This window comes from Pan troglodytes, chromosome 15 (genome assembly GCF_028858775.2).
Source record: "Pan troglodytes isolate AG18354 chromosome 15, NHGRI_mPanTro3-v2.0_pri, whole genome shotgun sequence".
NCBI lineage: Eukaryota > Metazoa > Chordata > Mammalia > Primates > Hominidae > Pan > Pan troglodytes.
In genome coordinates this window covers 14,555,932-14,579,897 of record NC_072413.2, presented here as the reverse complement: position 1 = coordinate 14,579,897, position 23,966 = coordinate 14,555,932, and the positions used below count along the sequence as shown (strand labels likewise).

At 46.5% G+C, this 23,966-nt stretch overlaps 1 protein-coding gene across 1 annotated transcript in view; it reads right to left on the bottom strand.

Moving 5' to 3' along the window:
- Nucleotides 1-23,966, bottom strand: part of LOC467535 (sodium/potassium/calcium exchanger 4) — a 158,536-nt gene that overhangs the window by 52,515 nt on the left and 82,055 nt on the right. Inside the window, 1 exon segment of the mRNA XM_063792772.1 lies at nt 815-891. Within this exon segment, the coding sequence (XP_063648842.1) occupies nt 815-891 (77 nt within the window).

The window sequence follows — 23,966 nt, the reverse complement described above, 5'->3', positions numbered from 1 at the left end:
AAAATAAATAAATAAATAAATAAATAAATAAAATACTTTAAGTGGAAAATACATTTAACCCAATTAACTACTGAACATCATCCCTTAGCCTAGCCTACCTTGAACGTGCTTCAGAATACTTAATTAGCCTACAGCTAGGCAAATTCATCTGGCAACACAGTACCCTGTAAAGTATTGGTTGTTTGTTTATTCTCATGCCCACGTGACTGACTGGGAGCTGCAATTGGTGCTACTGCCCAGCATGAGGAGAGAGTATCACTGGCCCAGAAAAAGACAAAATTTCAAAATTCACAGTATAGTTTCTTTATACTTCCAGAACAGTGATACTGAATATGTCTCACTTTTGTAACATCATAACACTGAAAAATAGTAAGTGGAACCATCCTAACTTGGGGACCATCTACGTAGTGATGTAAAGGTATTAAAATTTAGGGGTAGTCATGGGAATCAGGACAGCAGGCATTTGTAGGAGTTATCATGTGCCACGCAACACTGATGCCCTTGACCCATATTCACTCATATTCACACTCTGTAATAGGTACCATCATCCCTGTTTTACAAAAGCAGAAAATGGGGTACAGGAAAGACTTGCATTCCTGTGTTGGTCCTGGGGCCACTAGCTGTGTGACACCGGGTAAGTCACCTAACACGTTTAAGACACCATCTCTGTGTGGGTAAAACATGCCCAGTCTCCGCTCTCCTCACTGGGCTGTTCCAAGAATAAAAGATCTCAGACACGCCACGGCTCTGCCCCACTGTGCAGAGAGGCTTCATGTGCCAGAAGTTTTGTGACCACTCTGGGAGGACGACTTACACCAAGGATGTGCAGCAGGACGGCTCTGTGCTGTCGCTCCTTATTGGAGAACAGATCTGTGGGGAACTTGTGAATCGCTGGAAGACAGGAAGAGAAGGCAGAGTGATAGTTATCTATGGGCCTCCCGACAAACCTCACTTGACATCTGAGAGTTCACTAAGGAACTGCAGAGCCCACCTGGCTTTGGACTGATCAGAGAGAAGGCCAGCCATTTCTCAGTCCAGGGGCAGACAAGTGCTCTCAGGAAATAGTTGCTGGATACTGGATTATGCAAAGATATTCCAGCCCCTTAGAGTGATCATGTTTTAGATATGTCTTGCATTTTAAAAAACAGTATGAAACACTTCCCACATAATAGGATGGCTAGAACCCAGAACAGATAGTAGTAAGTGTTGGCAAGGATACGGAGGTACTGGAATTTCAAACACTGCTGGTGGAAATGTAAAATGGTACAGCCCTGGGAGGCAGTCTGGCAGTTCCTCAAAAGATTAAGCATAGACCATATGACCCAGCAATTCCACTCGCAAATATAGGCCCAAGAGAAATGCAAGTAAATGTCCACACTAAAACTTACACATCAATGTTCATAGCCATATTGCTCATAACAGCCAAGATGTGGAAATAATCTAAATCAAATGCTTGGGTTTGAGTATCATTCCTGCATCCCCAGGCAGCTCTGAGCAACTCATGTGCTCAGTAATAGAGGAATAATCCCTTCTCACCTGCCACTGCCACATTCAAAATCATCAGCGGATAAGCACGCTCATGAACAGAGGTATCCACGAATGAATTCCATTGTCACAGATCCTGTTTAGGGCACTCTCAGATCTCCACCCACCCTCACCACACCAGCTAAACTGGAAGCTTCTGGAAGGCAAGGATCCACACTTCCCTGGTCACCATTGCACCCTCAGTACCTAGGCCAGGCCTGGTACACAGTAGGTTCTCAATCAACCTTAGTAATCGACTGAATAAACAAAGGTTAAAATATCAACAAAAATAACAATATGTATCGTCTCATCTTATTAGAATACTTTTATTACCCTTGTAAACCCCTTAAACACACAGAATGACACCTAGTTCATTGTGGGTGCTTGATAAATGCTTGTTAAATAAACTTCCAGGACAGAAATCCCTTCTCTGCAAATATAATTGGGCCCTAAGCTCTGAAAATGATGCTTTCTCCCTTATATGGAAATTTTTCTGATTTTTCAGATCTGATTCTCTCGGCAAGCCACAGAAAACATCAGCTCCCCAGACACCCAGAAAATGTTCCCACTTTGAAACAAGCAGCATTTAACGAAAAATAGATTCTTTCGCTTCCCTCACATCTCTCTCTTTTTTTGTAATCAAACTTCTTTAATAGAGTTGCTGCTGTCAGTTCAAGGGCATGGATTGGCTTCAAGGTTTGTCAGCTCAGAGATGGAGAATTACATAGGGAGAGACTCGGCATTGTTGAGGCCAAGATCTTACTTCCAGGAGAAATGCAGCTGCTGGGATATTTCAGTGCAGATCAATAGACATTTCTGTCATGAAAATTCGAGACATTTCCTGATTCTCCAAACCAGGGTTTTGAGAGCTGATTGATTTATCCAATCCTGGGAATTAGAATAACATCTTTAAAAGTTTTTGAAAAATGAGAAGTTTTGAAAATTAGAACAATGTCATGTCATCTTTCTGCTGCTGGGGACATATCACCTGACCTCCAGCAGGGAGGGGGCGTTGGTTCTAAATGGCTTTGCCCTTGGTAGGAACAGACTTCTACTCAGCCTCACACCTTGCTCTGCACACCCATGTGTATCCTGGAGTGCTGTGGAGGAGAATGAATGGCATCTATGGCCTTAATTTTGCCAGCAAAGACAGTGGTCACTGGCAGAGTTCCCGGCTGCCTGTGCCCCACCATCCTCTGTACCCATCCACATCTTCCTGGTACATCTTGAACCCACAAGGCAGGCACTAGAGCCATCAATATTCCTGTTTTCAGATGAGGCTCAGAGAGGGAAGTAAGCAGCTCAGAGCACCCAGGCATCTACACCAGCACTCACAGTGGGACCTGATGTTCCTAGTCCAAGTTTAAGCCCCACCTCTAACACTGAAACAGTCTGGCCAAGTGGAAATCACGCCACACTGTCGACTGGAGTCCTAGCTCGACTATGCATGAGGTTGTGTGACCCTGGTCACATCATGAAACTTCTCTGACCCTCTGTCTCTTCAGTGGCAATTTGCTGCTACTTCTACTTGTTCAGCCTCACGCCTTGCTTTGCACCCCTGTGTGCATGCTGGGGGGCTATGGAGGAGAACGAATGGCTTCAATGGTGACGAATCAGTCATCCTTATTATGTGCAGCATGCCCTGGCATGGACATCAAAGGCTGTGAGCAGGCAGATATCCACCCCACCCTTCCCAGTTGGCTGCTGATAGCCGGGATCAGTCTGCTCCACAGTTCAGGATTAAAATCCTCTAGACACTGGCATGGTGAAGGGGGTGGGTATAGACCAGGACTCTGTGGCCTCCCACCCTTGTCACTGACAGCAACAACTTGGAACTGCAGATGTCCCACACAGCTGTTCCGTGCACTGTCTCTAGCAGCCGATGGACTTAGATTTCAGGAAGTACCTCTGCTCCTAATGACCTGTGGGACCTGGGCAAGCTGCCTGACACCTCGGGGCCTGTTCCCTCACCTACGAATGGAGATCACAGCAGAACCTGGGCCGTAAGAAGTGATACTACTGAGCTCAGCCAGGCTGCCAGTCACTCAGCATCATTAACTTACAGACTCATTCCTTGACATCCATTCTGTCCCCACAACTCCACAGAACACACAGCCTTGGTGTATGAAAGCTAAAGAGAAGACAAAGCCTTCTTGGAGAAAGAGAGAAAGAGCAAGACAATGAGAAATAAGAGATGATTTGGGCTACATGAGAATCTGAAGCCTGGAGCAGTGTAATCCCAGGTTCCTGAGAAAGCCTTCCTTCTCCTCCCATGGGCTTCCTGGGATCAGGAGCCACTGGGCCATGTTCAAGGGCGGGATGCTTGTGTGTCTGAGGGAGCTGAGCCTGCTCTGTCTGCTCAAATCCCCACCAGGGAGGAGGGAGGGATCAGCAGGGAACATACACACGGCTTTTGAGGTCATCCTTAAGCCTTTAAGCTGCAGAAATCTGAAGGTGGAGGGAGGAGGGAAGGGAGAGATGTATCTGCAGGTGGAGCTGGGCTCAAGGAACCAGGGATGATCCCAGCCCCCACCCCTGCCCTGGGGACATGGGGTGAAGGGAAAGGAGGGACAGGAGGGAAGCCAGCTGCTCCCCACTCCCCTTTGGACCTTGGTGCCCAGAAGTGGCTTCCATCACTCTTGGTCCTGGACACACCCAGGTGTCCTCACACCCCAGGCATCTGCCTCCCTCCCTTGCACCCATCCTCGACTGTGAGCAGGGCCCAGGGAAGCTGGAGGAGGTCCTTCCTGCCAGTTGCCTTCCTGAACATTGGATGGGAAACTCCAAAATCCTTGGTGACAGAAGCACCTCCAGTGCCCTCAGCACCCTACAATCCGCCATTCGGAAGCCTCCAGGCACACCTGAGCTGTTTTCTTTACACACAAAAAGCTCCATGGTGACGCTCTGAATTAGTGCTGCCCATTCAGGGATCCAAACTTTCACCAACATTGCTCCTGCTTCTCAAAATGGATGGATTTATTCAACAGCATGTACAGAGCACCCGCTTGGTAGCTACTGAACTGTCTAGGAATGGCTGGATGAGACCCTGACGGACCCTGAGCGCCCTCAGATATGGCAGCTCTTCCTCTCAGAGGGTGGCTTGACTTTCGGGGAAAGGCAAAGTTACTCAGAAGGTGGAAGGTTATTGAGGTGGGAAATCCCCTGATCCAGAAAGAATTTGAATCGATGCATGTTTCTTGAGCAGTTACTATGTGCCAGGCGCTGGATTAGGCACAGAGCGTCACGGACGTGCCTGGTCTGTAGGACAAGTAAACAAACGACCAAGAGACAGTGAGAAGCTTATTGCGATGGTGTGGAGTAGAATAAGTTAGGGGTCACTGACCTGGGAGAGTTGTTGGGGAACATGCAGCCAGCCCCAGGAGAGGGTGATGCCCACATCAAGCCTTGAAGCCTGCTCCCAGTCAATTCTGAGAAACTCATTATTCTCATCTTATTGAGAGGAAGTGGAGGCTCTGAGAGACTAAAGTCACCTACAGTCACACAAACACAGTCTGGCACAGATAAGAGAAGAACCCAGCTTGGAAGCCCAACTAATACCAGGCTCTCTTTATTGGAGCATGTTACCCCCAGCAGATGCACATCTCAGGACTAAGGTCTCCTCCATCCCAGGAGCAGGCCCTCTGTTCTTGTAAGCTCTAAGGGCCATGCCAAGAGGCCATGCTCTGAAACATACATTGGATTTTGTAGGTCAATTCTGCCTGCAACCCAGAATTCACCCATACAGAGGTCTAGGCCATTATTAAATGGATCCAGAGAAAACCTGTCACTTATATTCCTTGATCTTGAAACATTTAATACAAGTGACTGCTTCCTATTTGTATATGAATGAACGTATGTGTATATAAATGAACAGATCAATCTATTTATCTATCTCACATACACTAAAACTCATTCTTCGTGGTTTGAAGTTCAATGGGTTTTGAGAAACACCTACAGTTCTGTATCTACCGCCATACCTCAGACAGAATAGTTCCATCACCCCTAAAATTCCCTTGTGCTGCCTTTTTGTAATCACCCCTCCCTGCACCCCTACTCCTGGTTGTTTAAGCTGCCTAGTTTACCATAGTTTGTTATAGGAGCCTGAATGCACCGAGACACGTGGGAAATGGAATAATCAAATCCAATAACATCTTGTGCAGAAATAAGAAAGTGGGCACGATTGCCAGGACAGCCTCTCGACACTTAGGTCTCTATAACCTCGACTGCCAGTGGAAACACATCCCTATCTGGTGTGCCACACCACTGACGTTTCCTTTCCCCATATTTGCCTTTTCCAGAGCACCATATCAATGGAATCATGTAATATGTAGCCTTCTTAGTCTGGCTTCTTTCACTTAACAAAATGGTTTAAGATTCGTCCATATTGTCGGATGATCCCACTTTTGGAAACATTCTTGCTTAGCTTCTTTGGCCTCCCCTCTCCTCACTCAACTCAGTCTCCTCTAGAGGGTCCCCTCCCCCCAAGGGACTCTGAACTGAATGCTGGTGGTCTAGGGGCTTCACCCTGGGCCCTCTTTTGCCCATGTGACCATTCCCTGGCTTTGACTTTTTAATCTCCACATCCAGCTCCCAAATTTCAATCTTCTCTGAGCTCAAGACCTAACATGTCCAGCAGACAACTGAACATCATTCCTCAGCCATCCTATAAACACCTTCAACTTGCCCTCATTGCATGGCCTCCCATCCATCCGGGTCTGCATAAAACAAATCCTGACATTGTCCTTGATACGGCCTCCTTCCTCATATGTTGTGACAGGTAGACAGGCCAATAGGCACTCAATGTCCTTTTCTATTTCCTCCCATGAACCTTCCCCTCAGGGACCCCAGATATGGGTGCGCAGGCTGTGCACTGCAGGATCATACAGCCCAGTCCTACTTCTCATTTGGAGGAGCTTGGCTCCCTTGCAGCTAGGGTTCTGCATGTGAAGTAGGTTCTGCCAACCTAGGGGACTCAGAGGGCAGAAAAGAGGCAGTGTGTTCTTCCTGCTGCCATTTCCGCTGGCAACCAAGGTTACACAGACCTAAGCATCAAGAGGCTCTCCTGGCAATCATGTCCCCTTCCTTATTCCTGCACAGGATGTTACTGAACACTTGATCATTCCGTTTCCCACTTGTCTCAGTTCATTCAGGCTGCTATAACAAAATATCATAAACTGGGGTAGCTTAAAAACAACAGAAATTTATTTCTCACAGTTCTGGAGGCCAGAGGGTCCAAGACGAAGGCACTGGCAGATTTGGTGTCTGGTGAGGGCCAGTGTCCTGGTTCATACATGGTGCCTTATCTCTGCATCCTCACACAGTGGAAGGGACCATGTAGCTCTCTGGGGTCTCTTTTATAAGGGTGCTAAGCCCAACCATGAAGACTCCACCTCTATGACCCAGTCACCTCCAAAGGCCCCGCCTCCTAATACATCACCTTGGAAATTAGGTTTCCATGTAATGCTGGGGACATACAAACATGCAGACCATAGCGCTGCTCCTTCAGCCTTCCCTGTAATTTTGTAAGCATCTCATTCCCTGAATTAAATTCCTTTCTGTTGAAAATATTAAACATGGCTTCTATTTCCTGCAGGGAACACTCACTGATACACCCACCTCCTTTTCAGCCAATCCTGCACAAGCCCTGGCAATCCTACTGCTGATCTGCTCTTGAGTCCCTCTGCTGCCATCCTCTCTTGCTGGACCACTGCACTGACCCGTAACTGGTATCCCCAGGTCCTCTCTCAATCTGCTCCTTCCTGTTTTCCACAGGGCAGCCAGACAAGCTTTTCAACAAACACTTAGGATAAATGCCAAAGACTGCATTTTGGCCTTCAAGGCCCTGCACGGTCTGGCCCTGCCAACCCTTCCAGCCTCACTCATGCCACCTTCCCCATGGTGCCCACTCTACTCTGGCCACACTGGTCATGCCTGTGCTGCCAGGTCCTGGCACAAACCTGGCACGAAGTAGGTGTTCATGAAATGCATATGGAGTGAATGTACTTCGGGCTCCTCCCTTCTGACACAAACTCAGGAGCCCCCAGTGTGACCTCTGCCTGGATGGCTCCCCAGGAGATGGTGCACTGGCCCTGCCTCCTCAGCCCCTGTCTTCCCAAACTGCTTCTTGGATGCTGCACACCAAGTCTTACCAGGCAGAACATTTTTGACAGAGATGTGCTTTCTGTGAGCTGCTCGTTTTTCTTAAACCTTTCAATTAGTCAATTCTCTTTGGGGAATGTAAACTGTGAATTGAATTTTTTTAAAGGAAAAAAAAACTGCCTCCAAACATGCCACTCTCTCTTTGCTTTCTACCCTTGTTAAAAATAACCCCACCTTCTAAGCCTTGACGTTTATCCTGAAACGATGAAAACCAGACTGGAAGGCTGGGAAGTAATTTAAATAGCCTCAAATTTTTATTGTTTCAACTTATATAAGGTATATGTTTTAGAAACCATCCCAGTGTCAGAAACCAAAAGAAAAAAATTGTCATTCCCCCCTGCCCCACCAATTGTACAGTTTAAAATAACTTTGCTAAGAATTTTATGCCTTTCATGGGCAACAGTTGGAACATCTAGGATTTTCTACCATTACCCTTGTGTCCCAAACAGGAGTAAAAATAATTAGATTAAGTCACTGACTTAACTAGCATGAGAAGGAGTTTAAAATCCTATCTTTCTTTCAGTACATTCCAAAAGAGATTCAGTGCCATGAAAAAGAAAATATGCCTGGAAGACTCAGCAACAGGAATGTTCTTTCCAGGAGCAACCACTATAGAATTTCTACAGCTGGACAAGGGCCCAGGTACTATGTGGTTCAGCTGTTCTCCACCCAGGAAGGGAAGTGGACTTGTTAATGTCACAGGGCAATGTTTCCTCAGGTGGTTTTCAAAAGCGCCTGGTACTTCTCCCCGTCTCTCTTGCTTCCTCTCTCACCATGTGATCTCCACACACGCTGGCTCTTCACCTTCCACCGTGAGTGAAAGCAGCCTGAGGTCTCATCAGATGCAAATACCTACTCCTGAACTTTTCCAGACATCAGAATCATGAGCCATATAAACCTTCTTTATTTATTACCCAGCCTCAGGTATTCCTTTTTAGTAACACTAAACAGACTGAGACACAAATCCTGTTTGATTTAGGGCCCCACATTTATGACCTCATCCTTGCCAACCCCACCTCTCTCCCTGCCCTGATGCTGAAGATCCTGTCCCACCTCACTGAGAGTCACTTAACCCTCCATTTATATTGATTGATTGACTGATTGATTGATTGATTGAAACAGGGTCTCGCTCTGTCACCCAGGCTGGAGTGCAGTGGTGCAATCACAGCTCACTGCGGCCTCAACCTCCCAGGCTCAGGTGATCCCCCACATCACATCCTCCCAAGCAGCTGGGACTACAGGTGTGCACTATCATACCCAGCTAATTATTGTATTTTTTTGGTACAGACTGGGTATCACTATGTTTCCCAAGCTGGTCTTGAACTCCTGGGCTCAAGTGATCTGCCTGACTCAGCCTCCCAAAGGTGCTGGGATTACAGGTGTGAGCCACTGCATATAGGTGTAACCCCTCCATTTTAAAGAGGAGAACCCTGAAGTCCGGAGAGGTCAAGTGCTTTGTTCAGCATCACAGCTAGTTAACAACAGAATTGCCAGAGCCCGAATTAATACAAACAGACAATGGCTGGTCCATACAGGACAACAGGACTGTGACCCACAGCTCCAAAGCAACTAGCCTGGGATGTCAGACCACAGCCTCTGCAGCAATTGGCCCAAAATGGTCATGTTTTGCCAATGACAGCCACCTTCTCTACTGTTTTCTCCTGCTTCCAACTCAAGAACAACAAGAGAAAAACAAATAGGCTCCCTGTAGTGAGTTGAATAGTGTCCCTCCAATAACTCATGTCCACCGGAATCCTTAGCATTGACCTTATCTGGAAATAAGATGTATTAGTCAGCAGGGGCTGTCATAACAAAATACCACGGCCTAGATGTCATCAACAATGGAAATTTACTTTCTCCCAGTTCTGGAGGCTGGAAGATCAAAGTGCCTGCAGGGTTGGTTTCTGGTGAAGATTCTCTTCCTAGCTTGTAGATAGCCACCTTCTGCCTGTGTCCTCACACAGCCTCTTCTCTGCACATACACTGCTGGTGTCTCTTCCTCCTCTTATAAGACATCAATTGCTATAGTTTGATGTTTGTTCCCTCCGGATCTCAGGTTGACTGTGATCCCCAATCTTGGAGCTAGTACCTAATGGGAGGTGTTTGGGTCATGGGGGCAGGTCCCTCAGGAATAGATTAATGCCCTGGGTGCAAGTGGTGAGTGACTTCTCATTCTATTAGTTCCCGCAAGAGCTGGGTTTTGTTTTTGTTTTTGTTTTTGTTTTTTTTTGAGACGGAGTCTTGCTCTGTCGCCCAGGCTGGAGTGCAGTGACATAATCATAGCTCTCTGCAGCCATGACCTGCTAGGCTCAAACGATCCTCCTGTCTAATCTTCCTGAGTAACTGGAACTACAAGCATGTGCCACCATACCCACATCCAGCTTATATATATTTTTGGTACTTTTTTTTTTTTGGTAGAGATAGGGTCTCACTATTATGCCCAGGCTGGTCTCAAACTCCTGGCCTCAAGCAACCCTCCCACCTTGGCCTTCCAAAGTGCTAGGATTATAAACATCAGCCACCATGCCCATCCAGAGCTGATTGTTAAACAGAGCATCTCTCTTCTCCCGCTCTTTTGCTTCCTCTCTCACCATGTGATCTCTGCACAGGTTGGCTCCCTTTCACCTTCTGCCATCAGTGAGAACAGCCTGAAGCCCTCACCAGAGGCAGATACCCACTCTTGAACTTTCCCAGACATCAGAATCATTAGCTAAAGAAACCTTTTTTCTTCATACATTATGCAGCCTCAGGTGTTACTTTATAGCAACACTAAAAGGACTAAGACTCCAGTCCTATTTGATTAGGGCCCTACTCTTATGACCTTATTTAACCTTTATTACCTCTCTAAAGGCACTATCTCCAAATACCATCACTTCACACGAACTTAGAGAGACACAATTCAGTCTTTAACAAGACCACAGTATCACCTGAGCCAGCTCACAGTTGCCAATGACAAGAACAGAAACCAATTTACTCAGGGACAGGCCCCCCCGTGAAAAAATGCCCATGCCCACCGTGGGTATTCTCAGCTGGTAGAGGTGGACTCTAGACTTAATTTGAGCTGCAAGTACATTTGACTTGTTTGATACATCTGCAGAAATAATTCTTCATTGTCTAACTAGACCATATGGCCAGTAGCCTGTGAAAGGTCCCTGGGACACACCTTAACATTGTGAGAATGAGCTGCTACTGCTGTTGATCATGATGTACCTCCAACACCCAGATCAAAGCCTGGCACATAGTAGGTACTTATATTGAAGCTTTTACAATAGAGTTTCTTAGGACTGTCTTAACAAAGTAGTATATACTTAAAACAACAGATTTTTTTTTTTTTTTTGAGACAGAGTCTCGCTCTGTCACCAGGCTGGAGTGCAGTGGCACGATCTTGGCTCACTGCAACCTCTGCCCCCAGGTTCAAGCAATTCTTCTGCCTCAACCTGCCGAGTAGCTGGGACTATAGGCACATGCCACTGCGCCCAGCTAATTTTTGTATTTTTAGTAGACACAGGGTTTCACCATATTGGCCAGGCTAGTGTCTAGCTCCTGACCTCATGATCCACCTGCCTTGGCCTCCCAAAGCGCTGGGATTACAGGTGTGAGCCACCGTGCCCAGCCCAGAAATGTATTTTATCACAGTTCTGTAGGCTGGAAATTCAATATCAAAGTGTCGACAGGGTTGGTTCCTTCTGGAGACTTAGGGGCAATCAGCTCCACATCTTCCTCCCAGCGTCTGTGACAGCTGGCAGTCCCTGGCATTCCTTGGCTTGTGGGCCCAGATCACCCCAATATCTGCCCCTGTCTTTATCTGGCCTTCCCCTCTTTGTCCCTGTGTCTTCACATGGACTTTTTATAAGGACACCAGTGACTGAATTTAGGGCCCACCTTCATCCAGCATAACTTCTTCTCGACCAAGTACATCTGCAGAGACCCTATTTCCAATGAAGGTCACATTTACAAATACCAGGTTAGGACTCCACCATATCTTTTGGGGAAAAACAACTCAGCCCTCATTATGGGTTGACTTGATTGACCCTTTATTCATGAAACACAAGCATGAAAACAACTCCTGTATGAATGAACTCTTATGAATAACATAGCAGTTGTCATTATTGGATCTTTTATATCCTCTGGTTTCTCTAGGACAGTCCTGATTCACATCTGCTGTCCAGTATAATGAATAGTATCCCCTTCTATCAAAAGTGTCACAGTTTGGATGATAAATTTCATGTTCACTCTCCTCATTAGGAGTAAAAGGACCTGGAATAAAAATGAACACCAATTAGCCAGGAGATGTCAAAGTAGCCCACGGCAACATGCCAGGAGAGACTTCCATCATTGCCAACATGGACACCAGGTACTTCCTCATTCTAGACAGCCTCAAGTTCAATGAGAGAACATCTGCGGGAAGGTAGCTGCTACAGCATGGTGCCTGGATTCAGAAGCACCTCCACCCAAACCCAAAGGAGGGTGGATGATTTGCCAGAGTGAGTGGTTGGTGCTTGCCACTAACTGAGAAGGGACCTGGAGGAAGGCTGGAATGACACCTCCCTTCACCTCTGGCATGCTCTAGTTCTGAGGTCAGGTCAGGTTGCCACCCACGTGTGATGGTGAGTTCTATGTGCCAACTTGGCTGGGCAGTAGTAGTCATACTCAGTTATTTAATCAAACATAAATCTAGGGGTTGCTGTGAAGGTATTTTATAGATGTGGTTAACATCTACAATCAATGGACTTTAAGTGAAGATTACCCTCAATAATGTGGGTGTGAATTCAACTCCACCCCAATCAGTTGAAGGCCTAAAGAACACAAAAATTGGCCGGGTGCGGTGGCTCATGCCTGTAATCCCAGCACTTTGGGAGGCCAAGGTGGGTGGATCACCTGAGGTCAGGAGTGTGAGACCAGTCTGGCCAACATGGCAAAACCCTGCCTCTACTAAAAATACAAAAATTAGCCAGGCGTGGTGGCAGGTGCCTATAATCCCAGCTACTCAGGAGGCTGATGCATGAGAATCACTTGAACCCAGGAGGCGGAGGTTGCAGTGAGTCAAGATCACGCCACTGCACTCCAGCCTGGGGGATAGAGTGAGACTCTGTCTCAAAACAAAACAAAAAACAAAACAAATCAAAAACAAAAACAAACAAAAAAACTACAACAACTGAGGTTTCTTGGGGAAGAAGAAATTTGTCCTCAAGAGCATTAGCTCTTGCCTGGGAGTTTCGAATCTGCTGGCCTGGCATACAGATTTTGGACTTGCCAGCCCCTATAATCATATGAATTAATTCTTTAAAATAAATCTCTTTATGAACACACACAACACACACACATATAGGATACAGGGCATGTTTGTGTATGTGTGCACCTCCATGGGTTCTGCTTCTCTGGAGAACCCTGACCAGTGAACTGGACTATGGTGAATTGGGGTTGGGATGGGAAGAGTGAGGAGCCACAGCTGCCCCAAGATGGGCAGAACCAGGAGGCCAGCCTGGCAGCAGGACGAGCACGTAGAGTTCAAGGAGGAGCCTCACAGCCGTGAGCCAGGGACCCCCTCAGCACTCTTGGCTCCTGCCCTGTCTCCCACCCCTGCTCCCAGGCTTCCCTGTCTGTTGAGCAGTCTTTCTCCTTGGCATAATCCTTCCTCTCTTCCTAGACCAAATCCCTGCTATTCCCTGAGTAGCCTCAAGGCAAGAAGTCTCAGGCCAGGATTTAGTGATAGGGCCTGAGTCCATTCACTATATTTGGGAGGACACAGGGTGATCTCCCTGGAAAGGAAGGAACAGCTTCTCCTTCTGTAAAGTAGCTTGCACACAGCAGACAGTTCCTCAGTGGGTGCTGGTTGAGCAACTGTAGTCCTGTGTTACTTAATGATGGGTATACATTCTGAGAAATGTGGTGTTAGGCAATTTCACTGCTGCACGAGCATCCTAGAGTTCACTTACACAATCCTAGATGGTCTAGCCTACAACACACCTAAGCTATCCCATAAAGCCTGCTGCTCCAAAGCCACACACCTGTGCAGCATTTAACTGTACTGAATACCGCAGGTAGTTGAAACACAGTGGTAAGCATTTGTGTATCTAAACACAGAAAAGCTACAGAAAAAATATGGTTTAAAAGATAAAAAATGGTACACTTGTTTAGGGCACTTACCACAAATGGAGCTTGCAGGACTGGATGTTGCTCTGGGTGAGCGAGTGAGTGTGTGGTTAGTGAATGGGAAGGCCCAGGATGTTACTGTTCACTACTGTAGACAAAAGTCTATCAATACTGGACACTTAGGCTACACTAATTTTAAAAATATGCTTCATCAATAATAACCTTCGCTTACTGTAACTTTTTTCTTTATAAACTTTTAAATTTTTTAAGCTTTTTGACTCTTTTAATAGCACTTAGTTTAAAACACAAGACCATTCTACAGCCCTGCAAAAATATTTTATGTTCTTATTCTATAAGCTATTTTTCTTTTTTTAATGTTTTTAACTTTTTAAACTTTTAAATCAAAAATAAAGACATGAGCACACACATTAGCCTAGACCTACAGAGGGTCAGGACTAGCAAAACGTCACTAGGTGATAGGGACTCTTCAGCTCCCTATCTGTATAATCTTATGGGGCCATGTAGAATATGCAGTTTGTTGTTGAAATGAATGTTGTTATATGGTGCATGACTGTACATGGTCCTTGTAAATATTTACAATTCTAACAAGCCCATCCAAGCACTATAGTTCAAGCAATAGGATGAAGAAAGACTATAGGTAGAAAAGAAGAAACTGACAGGCTTAATGTATTTCCAGGTCTGTCTTACATATAAGTGCTTAATATGTGTAGAATGACTGACAGTTGTAACTTGGACATATGACCTCTTTTTCCTCAAATCTCAGAACAAGAAAAGTCTGCCTCATTCCTTCTAGGCTTGGTGCTTATTCTTATCCTTGGCTCTGTCAGAAACATTTCCACTAAAGAGTCACCAGGGTCTGGATTTTATTCTTGGCTTTCCTTTGTGAGCTTGTGGAAAATTACATCGTTCCTTAGTTTCCACAAAAGCACCGTGAGGTTTGAGGAGGTTCTTAGCCTGTTACAAACCAGAGCTTCATCAGGATCACAGAACAAAATAGCAGCTGAGCCAGATGAGTTCACTGAACCTCCAGCCTGTGGCCTTTTCCTTCCTTAGGCATCTCTTTGGACCCATCACCTCTCTTCAAAAACACCAACAAAATGAATGAGACAGTAAAGAATCTGACAATGTGCACTGGATTAAAAGTCTGGAAAGTTCAGTTCTGCCATTGTTATTTTGGCAGTGCTGGCCTCAGTTTCCTCCTCAGGAAGAGGACAGCATAAAGTGACCCAAAGCCACCTGATCACCATTTCCTTTGGTGCCACCAGCTCAATTTCCTTTGCACGGAGTCCCCTTGGGCTAGAGCACACAGAGCGTGGCAGGAAAGACCCTGATCGCCAACACAGAGAAACGCATCTCTGCTTCCCACCAGCCTCTCCCTCACTCTGCTTACCTATAGCGGATTCTTCACCCGGCATGTTAGGCCTCACATCTAAGCTGAAGGCTAGAAACGCTGACACCACAAAAGTCACTGGCCGACACACACACACACACACACACACACACAAATACACACACTTTCCTTTCCTGGAATGGGTGGTGGGGATGTCTCTACATCTCCACAGAGTTTACAGCTTAGAATTTAAAACCCATGCATTGGAAAACCAAACATCGTATGTTTTCACTTACATGTGGGAGTTAAACTATGAGGATGCAAAGGCATAAGGATGACTTTGGGGACTCGGGGAAAAAGTGGGAAAGGAGTGAGGGATAAAAGGTTACAAATCGGGTTCAGTGTATACTGCTTGGGTGATGGGTGCACCCAAACCTCACAAATCACCACTAAAGAACTTACTTGCATAACCAAATACCACCTGTTCCCCAAAACCCTATGGAAATTAAAAAAAAAAAAACATAGAGGCCGGGCGCAGTGGTTCATGCCTGTAATCCTAGCACTCTGGGAGGCCAAGGTGGGTGGATCACCTGAGGTTAGGAGTTAGAGACCAGTCTGGCCAATATGGTGAAACCCCATCTCTACTAAAAATACAAAAATTAGCTGGATGTGGTTGTGGGCGCTTACAATCCCAGCTACTCTGCAGACTGAGGCAGGAGAATCACTTGAACACAGGAGGCAGAGGTTGCAGTGAGCTGAGATCATGCCATTGCACTCCAGCCTGGGTGACAAGAGTGAAACTCCGTCTCGAAAATAAATAAATAATAAATAAATAAAAATAAAAACATAAAAAATAAAATCCATGCATTCTTCCTGGTGCATTTCCCACCATTTGTGAGTCTATTCCGGCTCATGACCAAAGGCAAGGCCCCAGGACCAAAGGCAAGAGGTCAAACTTCCCACGCTGACCACCCACCGTGAAGAAGCCTCGGACCATCATCCACCCTGTTTCCTAGGAGAGCCTGGCTGAGGAATGCACTGGCAGGAGGCCTGACCTCCAGTTTCAAGGCACCCAGCTTTGGAAAATGATCAGGGAGTGACACAACTCATGAGAAGATCAATGGAAAAGAACAAGTCCAGCCCTTCCACAGGAGAATTCTCAACAAGGCCAGGCCTCCATGGAGGTGCATCAAAGAGTGGCCATCAAACACCTGCCAGCACAAGGTGAACCGTCGCCTTTCAACCATGAGTCCAACACCATCCCCCCATCTGCAGGTGCACACCCAAGGGAAAGGCCACTGGACCAAGACAATGCACCACGCATCGTGGCAAGGGCCTCACAGCGACACAATTCCAGAGCACATGGTGACCTCCACTCACACAGAGAATGTTCTCTAACATGATTCTGGGTCTAGGGCTGTGATAAAGTGTGGCCTGTGAACTCTCTATCACCCACTCATGACAGAACAGGAACAGAGAGTGAGAATGGGCATCCAAACACTTGTGAAGCAATTTGAGATTGTGGCAACCACGTGATTGTTTTCCTTTTTTCTGTTTTTGAGACAGATTCTTGCTCTGTCACCCAAGCTGAAGTGTGGTGGTGCGATCACAGCTCACTGCAGCCTCAACCTCCCGGGATCAAGCAATCCTCCCACCTCAGCCTCCCAAGAAGCTGGGACTACAGGCAAGCATCTTCATGCCCAGCTAATTTTGTTTGTTTGTTTGTTTTTGTAGAGCTGGGGTCTCACTGTGTCACCCAGGCTGGTCTCGTACTCCAGGACTTAACGGATCCTCCCACTTTGGCCTCCCAATATACTGGGATTACAGGAGTGAGCCACCATGCCAGTTTTTTCTAGGGATTTCTTTTTCTAGTATTTGACAAGCACATTGGTCAAATAAAGTTAACAAGTCTTTCACCACAGGTAGTGTGAGAAGCCCTCATGTGGGGAAGCAGTGCTCAGCCAGGGGTGATTGTCCCCCTCACCCCCTACCCCTGCCTATGACACTGGTGACATTTTTGGTTGTCACAACCGGGGGAGGGGTGCTACTGGCATTTAGTGGGTAGAGCCAGAGATGTAGCTAAACATCCTTCAAAGCACAGGACAGCCCCCTACAACAAAGAATTATCCAGCCCCCAATGCCAATAGTGTCCAGGTAATAAACTGTAGTCTATGGTTAAAATGATGGCTGCTGTCTTTGCCCACTGAACACTGACGCCTGCCTGCTTGTAATGAAGCCATTCACACTCTCCCTTCACACACCATTTATCTACTGGTCCATATGCTGTCAAAGCACATGTTCTCCTCTCTCAAAGAACTCTCTATCAAAACTGGGTGGCTGGGAACATGCAAGAAAATTATCTGATTCTCACCCCTTCTCTGTCCCTACCTCTCCTTAAAGTCTCATTCAGTCGATTCAAATACACCACTTCCAACAATGACACATCTTTTGCCTATCTCTACCCACAAACTACAGGATGACAGCAAATCCCTGTTCATTCTGCTTTAGTTTAATATTTGTCTTCCACCAGCTGTGGTTCTGCAGTGCTGTGTTCCTATACAACCAGCAGGTCTGTCCCTGGAACAGAAGGAAGCTGCTCCCAGCCCAGATTTTGACTTTCAATCTTTCCAACAAGCACTGAGCGTGTGGCATCTACTGGGAGGATTTGTGCTGAGGGCTGCAAGGGAATATGGATAAATCAGGCAACGTTTGCCACCTACGGAGGAGGGGGAAACAGATGTGCAGCTAATGGTGACTGTAAAAAGACACATGCCGTGGGGAGAGGTTTAAATGGAGCTTTAGTGGAACGCAGAAGAGGGAACAATTAATTTCCAACTCAGCAAAGATGACTCAGGGAAGAGCTGGGAGATGGGAGAGTTGGGCTCAGGATTTCCTGGGAGACATCCAGGTGGAAAGAGAGACACTTTCTAGGCAAAGGAATGAACTGGATGCTAAGGCAGGGGGGCGGGAGGGAGCCCAGGAGACTGGGAATTCTGGGCAGGTGTTCTGGGAGGTGGGAAGGCTGCAATGGGAAGACTGGAACATGGGATTGGAAGGATCAGAGGACACCAAGTTTCAGGATAAGGACTCTCCTTATTGGAGAGCAGCAGCAGATCACTGAGCAAAGGAACGACAGGATGAGAGTATCTTAAAACAACAGTTGGCAAACGTCTTCCTGGAAAGAACCAGACAGACAGTAAATATTTCAGGCTTTGCGGGCCATATGGTCTCTGCCGCAACTATTCAACGCTGCCGCTGTGGCATGAAAGCAGCCGCAGATGAGACATAAACAAATCGGCATGGCTGGGTTCCAATAAAACTTTATTTATGTTCACTAAAATCTGAATTCTCTGTCATTCTCATGTGTCATAAAATAGTATTCCTTTTTAACTTTGTCCAATCATTGAAAAACGTAGAAACCATTTTTGGCTTGCAGGACGTATTCCAAACAGGTGGGGAGCTGAATTTGGCCCGCAGGCTGTAGTTGGTTGGCCCTTACTTTAGAAACATCAGGCAGGGTGGTGAGGCGGTGGGAAGGAGCAGGACAGAAGCCTCAGGTAGAAGCTGTTGAAGTAACATGGAAATAGAGAGGAGGGGACGATGTAGAGATGCTGCGGCCCCCTGACCCGCAGGATGGAGGATGGGCGTGGTGTGGAGGGAGAAACCTGTGGTTTCCAGCGAGGGGGATGAGGGCATGGTGACACCATGAACTGAGATGGGGACAGGACATTAGAAGGGACAGGAGGGCTGTGGGCTGTGGCCACACACCCTGTGCCCAAGAGGACAGAAGCATCCCACCAAATGCAGATCACAGCCAGATCACACCAGTCGGCTACTCAGAGTGCGGGGCGTTGACAGGGTTAACATCAATACCTACTGTTTTTGCCTGTCTGGCACCCTAAAACCCTGGTTCTCCTGGGGGGAACTGCCCTTCCCCTGTTCTCATCCATATGATTTGAGTGGGGCTGGTCCCATACAACCAAGACAGCTCCAGCTGAGAGATAGCAGGCTCTTGGGGCCACCAACTAGAGATGCGTTTCGGGTAAGAGCCTGGGTGCCTGGCCCCAGGTTCAGCCACAGACAAATGGTCCAATGTGAGTCAATCCCAGGAATTTTGCTAGACCTTTTTGAACAGGTGAGGCTTTCTTCCTGCCAAACCCCAAAGTGGTAAAGTGCAGGCTTGTACATCTCAAGGCCCCTTTGTAGAGGGAGACTGGCTGGGGAGGAAGCCAGCATGGAAGAGAGATGAGCCGATCCTGATCCCGCCATGCCCACAGCTGGCCCCGGACTTCTCAGTTCAGGAGCTGATCACCTCTCATCTTTTGCTCAGTCCAGGGTTTTTTTGTTTTGTTTTTTTTTTTTGGTCACTTGCAACCAGAAGTCCAAACACACTCAGCAACTGTTAGAACATGCCCCAGAGGGCAGAGGTCTTAACCTTGGAATCATGTGTGACCCAGTTCCTATCTTAGAAGATTATTTGACAGTCTTGTCCAAAGCATTTGCATCTGCCTTATTTATCTCTAGACAGTGCCCCTTATACAGAGTACGTGCTCAATCATTGCTGGTGTGGGAAGGAAGGCACATAATCCTAGGGAGCCTCACACACTGAGCTACAGGAAACTCTAAAAAGAAACTTCAGGAGACAATATGGATTTCTCCTCCTCCTCCACCGGCCAAGGGGTCAGGGAAACCATGAACTACAGGGACTTGGTTCTGTCTCATACAAACAAACAAGACAGCTCTGGCCGAGAGACAGTGGGCTCTTGGGGCCACCAACTATAGATGTGTTTCAGTAAGAACCTAAATGAAAGAAGGGAATTACCTGGTCTCAGAGATGGTTAGGAAAGGGGCAGGTCTCACACTGGGCATGGAAAAATGTTTGCTATTAGCAGTAACTCACTGGGAGAGAGAGAAAATGAGCACTGGAGCTCTGGCTGGGCTTCTCAACCCTGATCATGGGGTGGGTGGGAGGATCTGGGGAAGTAGATAGACAGCTTGGAATTCCAGGCCAGTGTCCTCAACAGAGGCTCCAGGATATTCAACTCAACGGTGAGTTTCCATGCACTATGAGTACAGAGATGCTGATTAATGGGGGGCTTGCTGGCAGAGTGAAGGGAGCACTGCATGGGAAGTCAACACGGGGGATCTGAGTCCCAGCCCCCATCCTCACCAAATGCCTGTACTCCCTCTCTGGGACCTGATTTCCTCATTTGTAACTGAGAGGGCTGGGCCAGAGGCGTGATTGTCAGTCTGAGGGGAGAGCTCAGAGTGTGTCCAAGAGGTGCTCAAATCCATGCTAATGGAAAGAACATGACATGAACACACTTCCCACGGGTATATGCATCAGGCAGGTGTAGAAACTTGTCTTTGGATGAATTTCTATGTTATCAATCCAATACCAAACTTGCAATAACGCTTGGTTATTCTGCTTTATCTATGTGCAATTCACCACATCCAGATGAGAGGCACTCCACACCTTCATCCAGAGACCTCAGAGGCAAGGCAGACCTTCCCTGCCTGGGTTCAAATTCTTGCTCTACACTTACTAGTGGTCTGGCCTTGGGCAAGGTTTTTCACTGTGCCATGTCTGTTTTCTCTTTGTAAAACAGGCATTGTGTTAGTATCTACCTCTTAGAATTGTTCAGAAGATGAGGTGAGCGGATTATGTAAAGGGCGTAGGAGAGGGCCTGGCACACAGTGAGGGCTCAGTACAGGTTTGCTATTCCATGTGATCAATGATCCCAAAACTATGACACTCTCTCATGGGCATCCATGGTAATTTTTGCTTTTAAAAGGTACCTTATAAAACTAGGCTCTGGCAAAGTATGGTGGTTCATGCCTGTAAACCCAGTGCTTTGGGAGGCCAAGGTGAGAGGCTCGCCTGAAGCCAGAAAATTGAGACCAACCTGGGCAACATAAGAAGACTCCATCTCTACAAAAAATTTAAAAATTAGTTAGGCATGGTGGCACACCTGTAGTCCCAGTTACTCAGGAGGCTGAGGCAGGAGGATCACTTGAGCCCAGGAGTTTGAAGCTGCAGTGAGCTATGATTGTACCACGGCACTCCAGCCTGGGTGACAGAGTGAGACCTCATCTCTCTTTTTATAAACATTTATTTTAGGATTGGGGATATGTGTGAAGCTTTGTTACACAGGTAAACTTGCATCACAGGGATTTGTTGTACAGACTATTTCATCACCAGGTATTAAGCCTAGTACCCAATAGTTACCTTTTCTGCTCCTCCCACCTTCCCCCCTCAGGTAGACCCCAGTGACTGTTCCTTTCTTTGTGTTCATGAGTTCTCATCATTTAGCTCTCACTTATAAGTGAAAACGTGGTATTTGGTTTTCCGTTCCTGCGTTAGTTTATTAAGGATAATGGCCTCCAGCTCCATCCATGTTCCCACAAAAGACATGATCTCTTTATTTTTTCACAGACATGGCTGCATAGTATTCCATGGTGTATGTGTTCCACATTTTCTTTATCCAGACTATCACTGATGGACATTTAGGTTGATTCCATGTCTTTGCTATTGTGAATAGCGCTGCAATGAAGACTTGTGTGCATGTGAGACCTCACCTCTTAAAAAAAAAAAAAACAATCCCAAAACTAGTCTGTGTTGTCACCAGTCAGGAGAGTGGTTGCCCTATCCTGGGGAGCATGTTAGGGAAGACTGGGGATACTCCCAGTCTGGTAATATTTTGTTTCTTGACCTGGATGCTGGTGACATGGGCATGTCCACTTTGTGAAAATGTACTGCGTTCTTTCCCGTAGGTATGTTATCCTTCAATAAAAAGCTCTAAGAACAAAGGAACTCTTGAACACAAAAGACAGAACATCATCAGCAGCTGCATAGCTCCAAATGGAAATAACACTGAATGCGCTGCCTTTTCCATCCCTCGCTCCCTGGCAGCTCCACCATCACTATGCTTCAGAGATTCAAACAGCCTCCAGCTTTGCTCAGCTTTGCAGGAAGCATGGTCATTGGGACTTGGCTCTGACACTCCCCTCCACACCCCCTTCCCTAGGTCCATTCTCCATCCAGTTGCTCAATATCTCTTCCTCTCTGGAGTTGTGACATCAACTTCCTGGACCCCTTCCTGGCCTCAGAGACCCAGAGCAACTGGAATGACTGAGCTTGGAAAGGTTTGAGGAGACTGAACTTGACTCCACGTTGGCTGAGGAGCTATTTTCCACAGGCCGTCCTGACCCAGTCCCACCTCTGTCTATAGAAACCCCAGCCAAAGCCCAGCTCAACATATATGGCTCCCTCCCTTCATCCTGCAGACTCAGCCAGGCAGTCCTCAGGCCAGATTTCCTTTCCCACACCTTTTCTCTTTCAGAAAACTCCAGCTTCTAGGATGTTCTATGTAGTCTGGACAATCATAACTTGTAATTCACAGATACTGAAATGAAAGTTCCCCATGACCACTGAGGAAAGGTTATTCATAAATAAATCTGCCCTACTTCAACTTTCCACCAGGGAAACTTCCTGTTGGGGGAACAAGTATAGATTAATCTGCTTCAGAACAATGGAGAAAGTAAAACAAATACTGGTGAACTCCAGTAGAGAAATAAAAAAAATCCACATTTGTAAGTAATTATCTTATTTAATCCTAATTACTACCTAGAGGGTAGATCTCATTATGTCTATTTTGCAAATGAGAAAACTGAGGCTGCAAAAAGCTAAGTGACTTGCCTGAGGCTATTCAGCCTGTAAACAGGACAGCCAGAACCCATCCCCAAGCCACATAGACCTGGCTCCAATCCACGGGAGGTTTTCTACCTTGGCTCACTCCTCACAGCCATCATTAAAACAATCAGCCCACCTATGAAGGCTTCCAAGGTAAAATAAACTCACATGCTTGCAGAGATAGGAGAGCTTTAGCTGCAGTTGCCAACACACAGGCACTTATTGCTTGCTATTCTGGGATGGTCAAGTAAATAATGAAGTAAGCCATTTCCCTAAACAGATAGGCCCAGAAGACTCAATTTAGCCACAACAAACACAATAACAGATTCAAATTCCAGGTCAATTTAGTCATCCCCTTTTTCCCTTCTATCCTGACTTATTTCCCCTTGTGGATGTGAAACACACACACACACACACACTGCTGTAGCAACAAGCATACATATAACCATATGAACATCCCATGACAATTCAACACTTTGGGTTATTGGAAATAATTTCTATCTGAATCCACACTGGAAACACACCTGGCCAAAAAATAAATACACACACACACACACACACAATCACTCTGTAGGCAGCATATCTGATCACCCTGTGATATGGTTTGGATTTGTATCCCTGCCCAAATCTCATGCCGAATTGGAGGAAGGGGCTTGGTGGGAGGTGACTGGATCACAGGGGCAGATTTCCCCCTTGCTGTTCTCATGATAGTGAGTGAGTTCTCATGAAATCTGATCATTTGAAAGTCTGTGGAACCTCCCCCTTCTCTCTCTCTCTCTCTCTCTCTCTCCTGCTCCACCATGGTAAGAGGTACTTGCTTCCCCTTTGCCTTCTGCCACGATTGTAAGTTTCTTCAGGCCCCCTAGTCATGCTTCCTGTTAAGCCACAGAACTGTGAGTCAATTAAACCTCTTTTCTTCATAAATTACCCAGTCTCAGGTGGTTCTTTATAGCTGTATAAGGATGGACTAATACAGAAAATTGGCACCAAGAGTGGGGTACTGCTATAAAGATATCTTAAAATGTGGAAGCAAGTTTGGAATTGGGTAATGGGCAGACGTTGGAACAGTTTGGAGGGCTTAGAAAAAGACAAGAAGATGTGGGAAAGTTTGGAACTTCCAAGAGACTTGTTGAATGGTTTTGACCA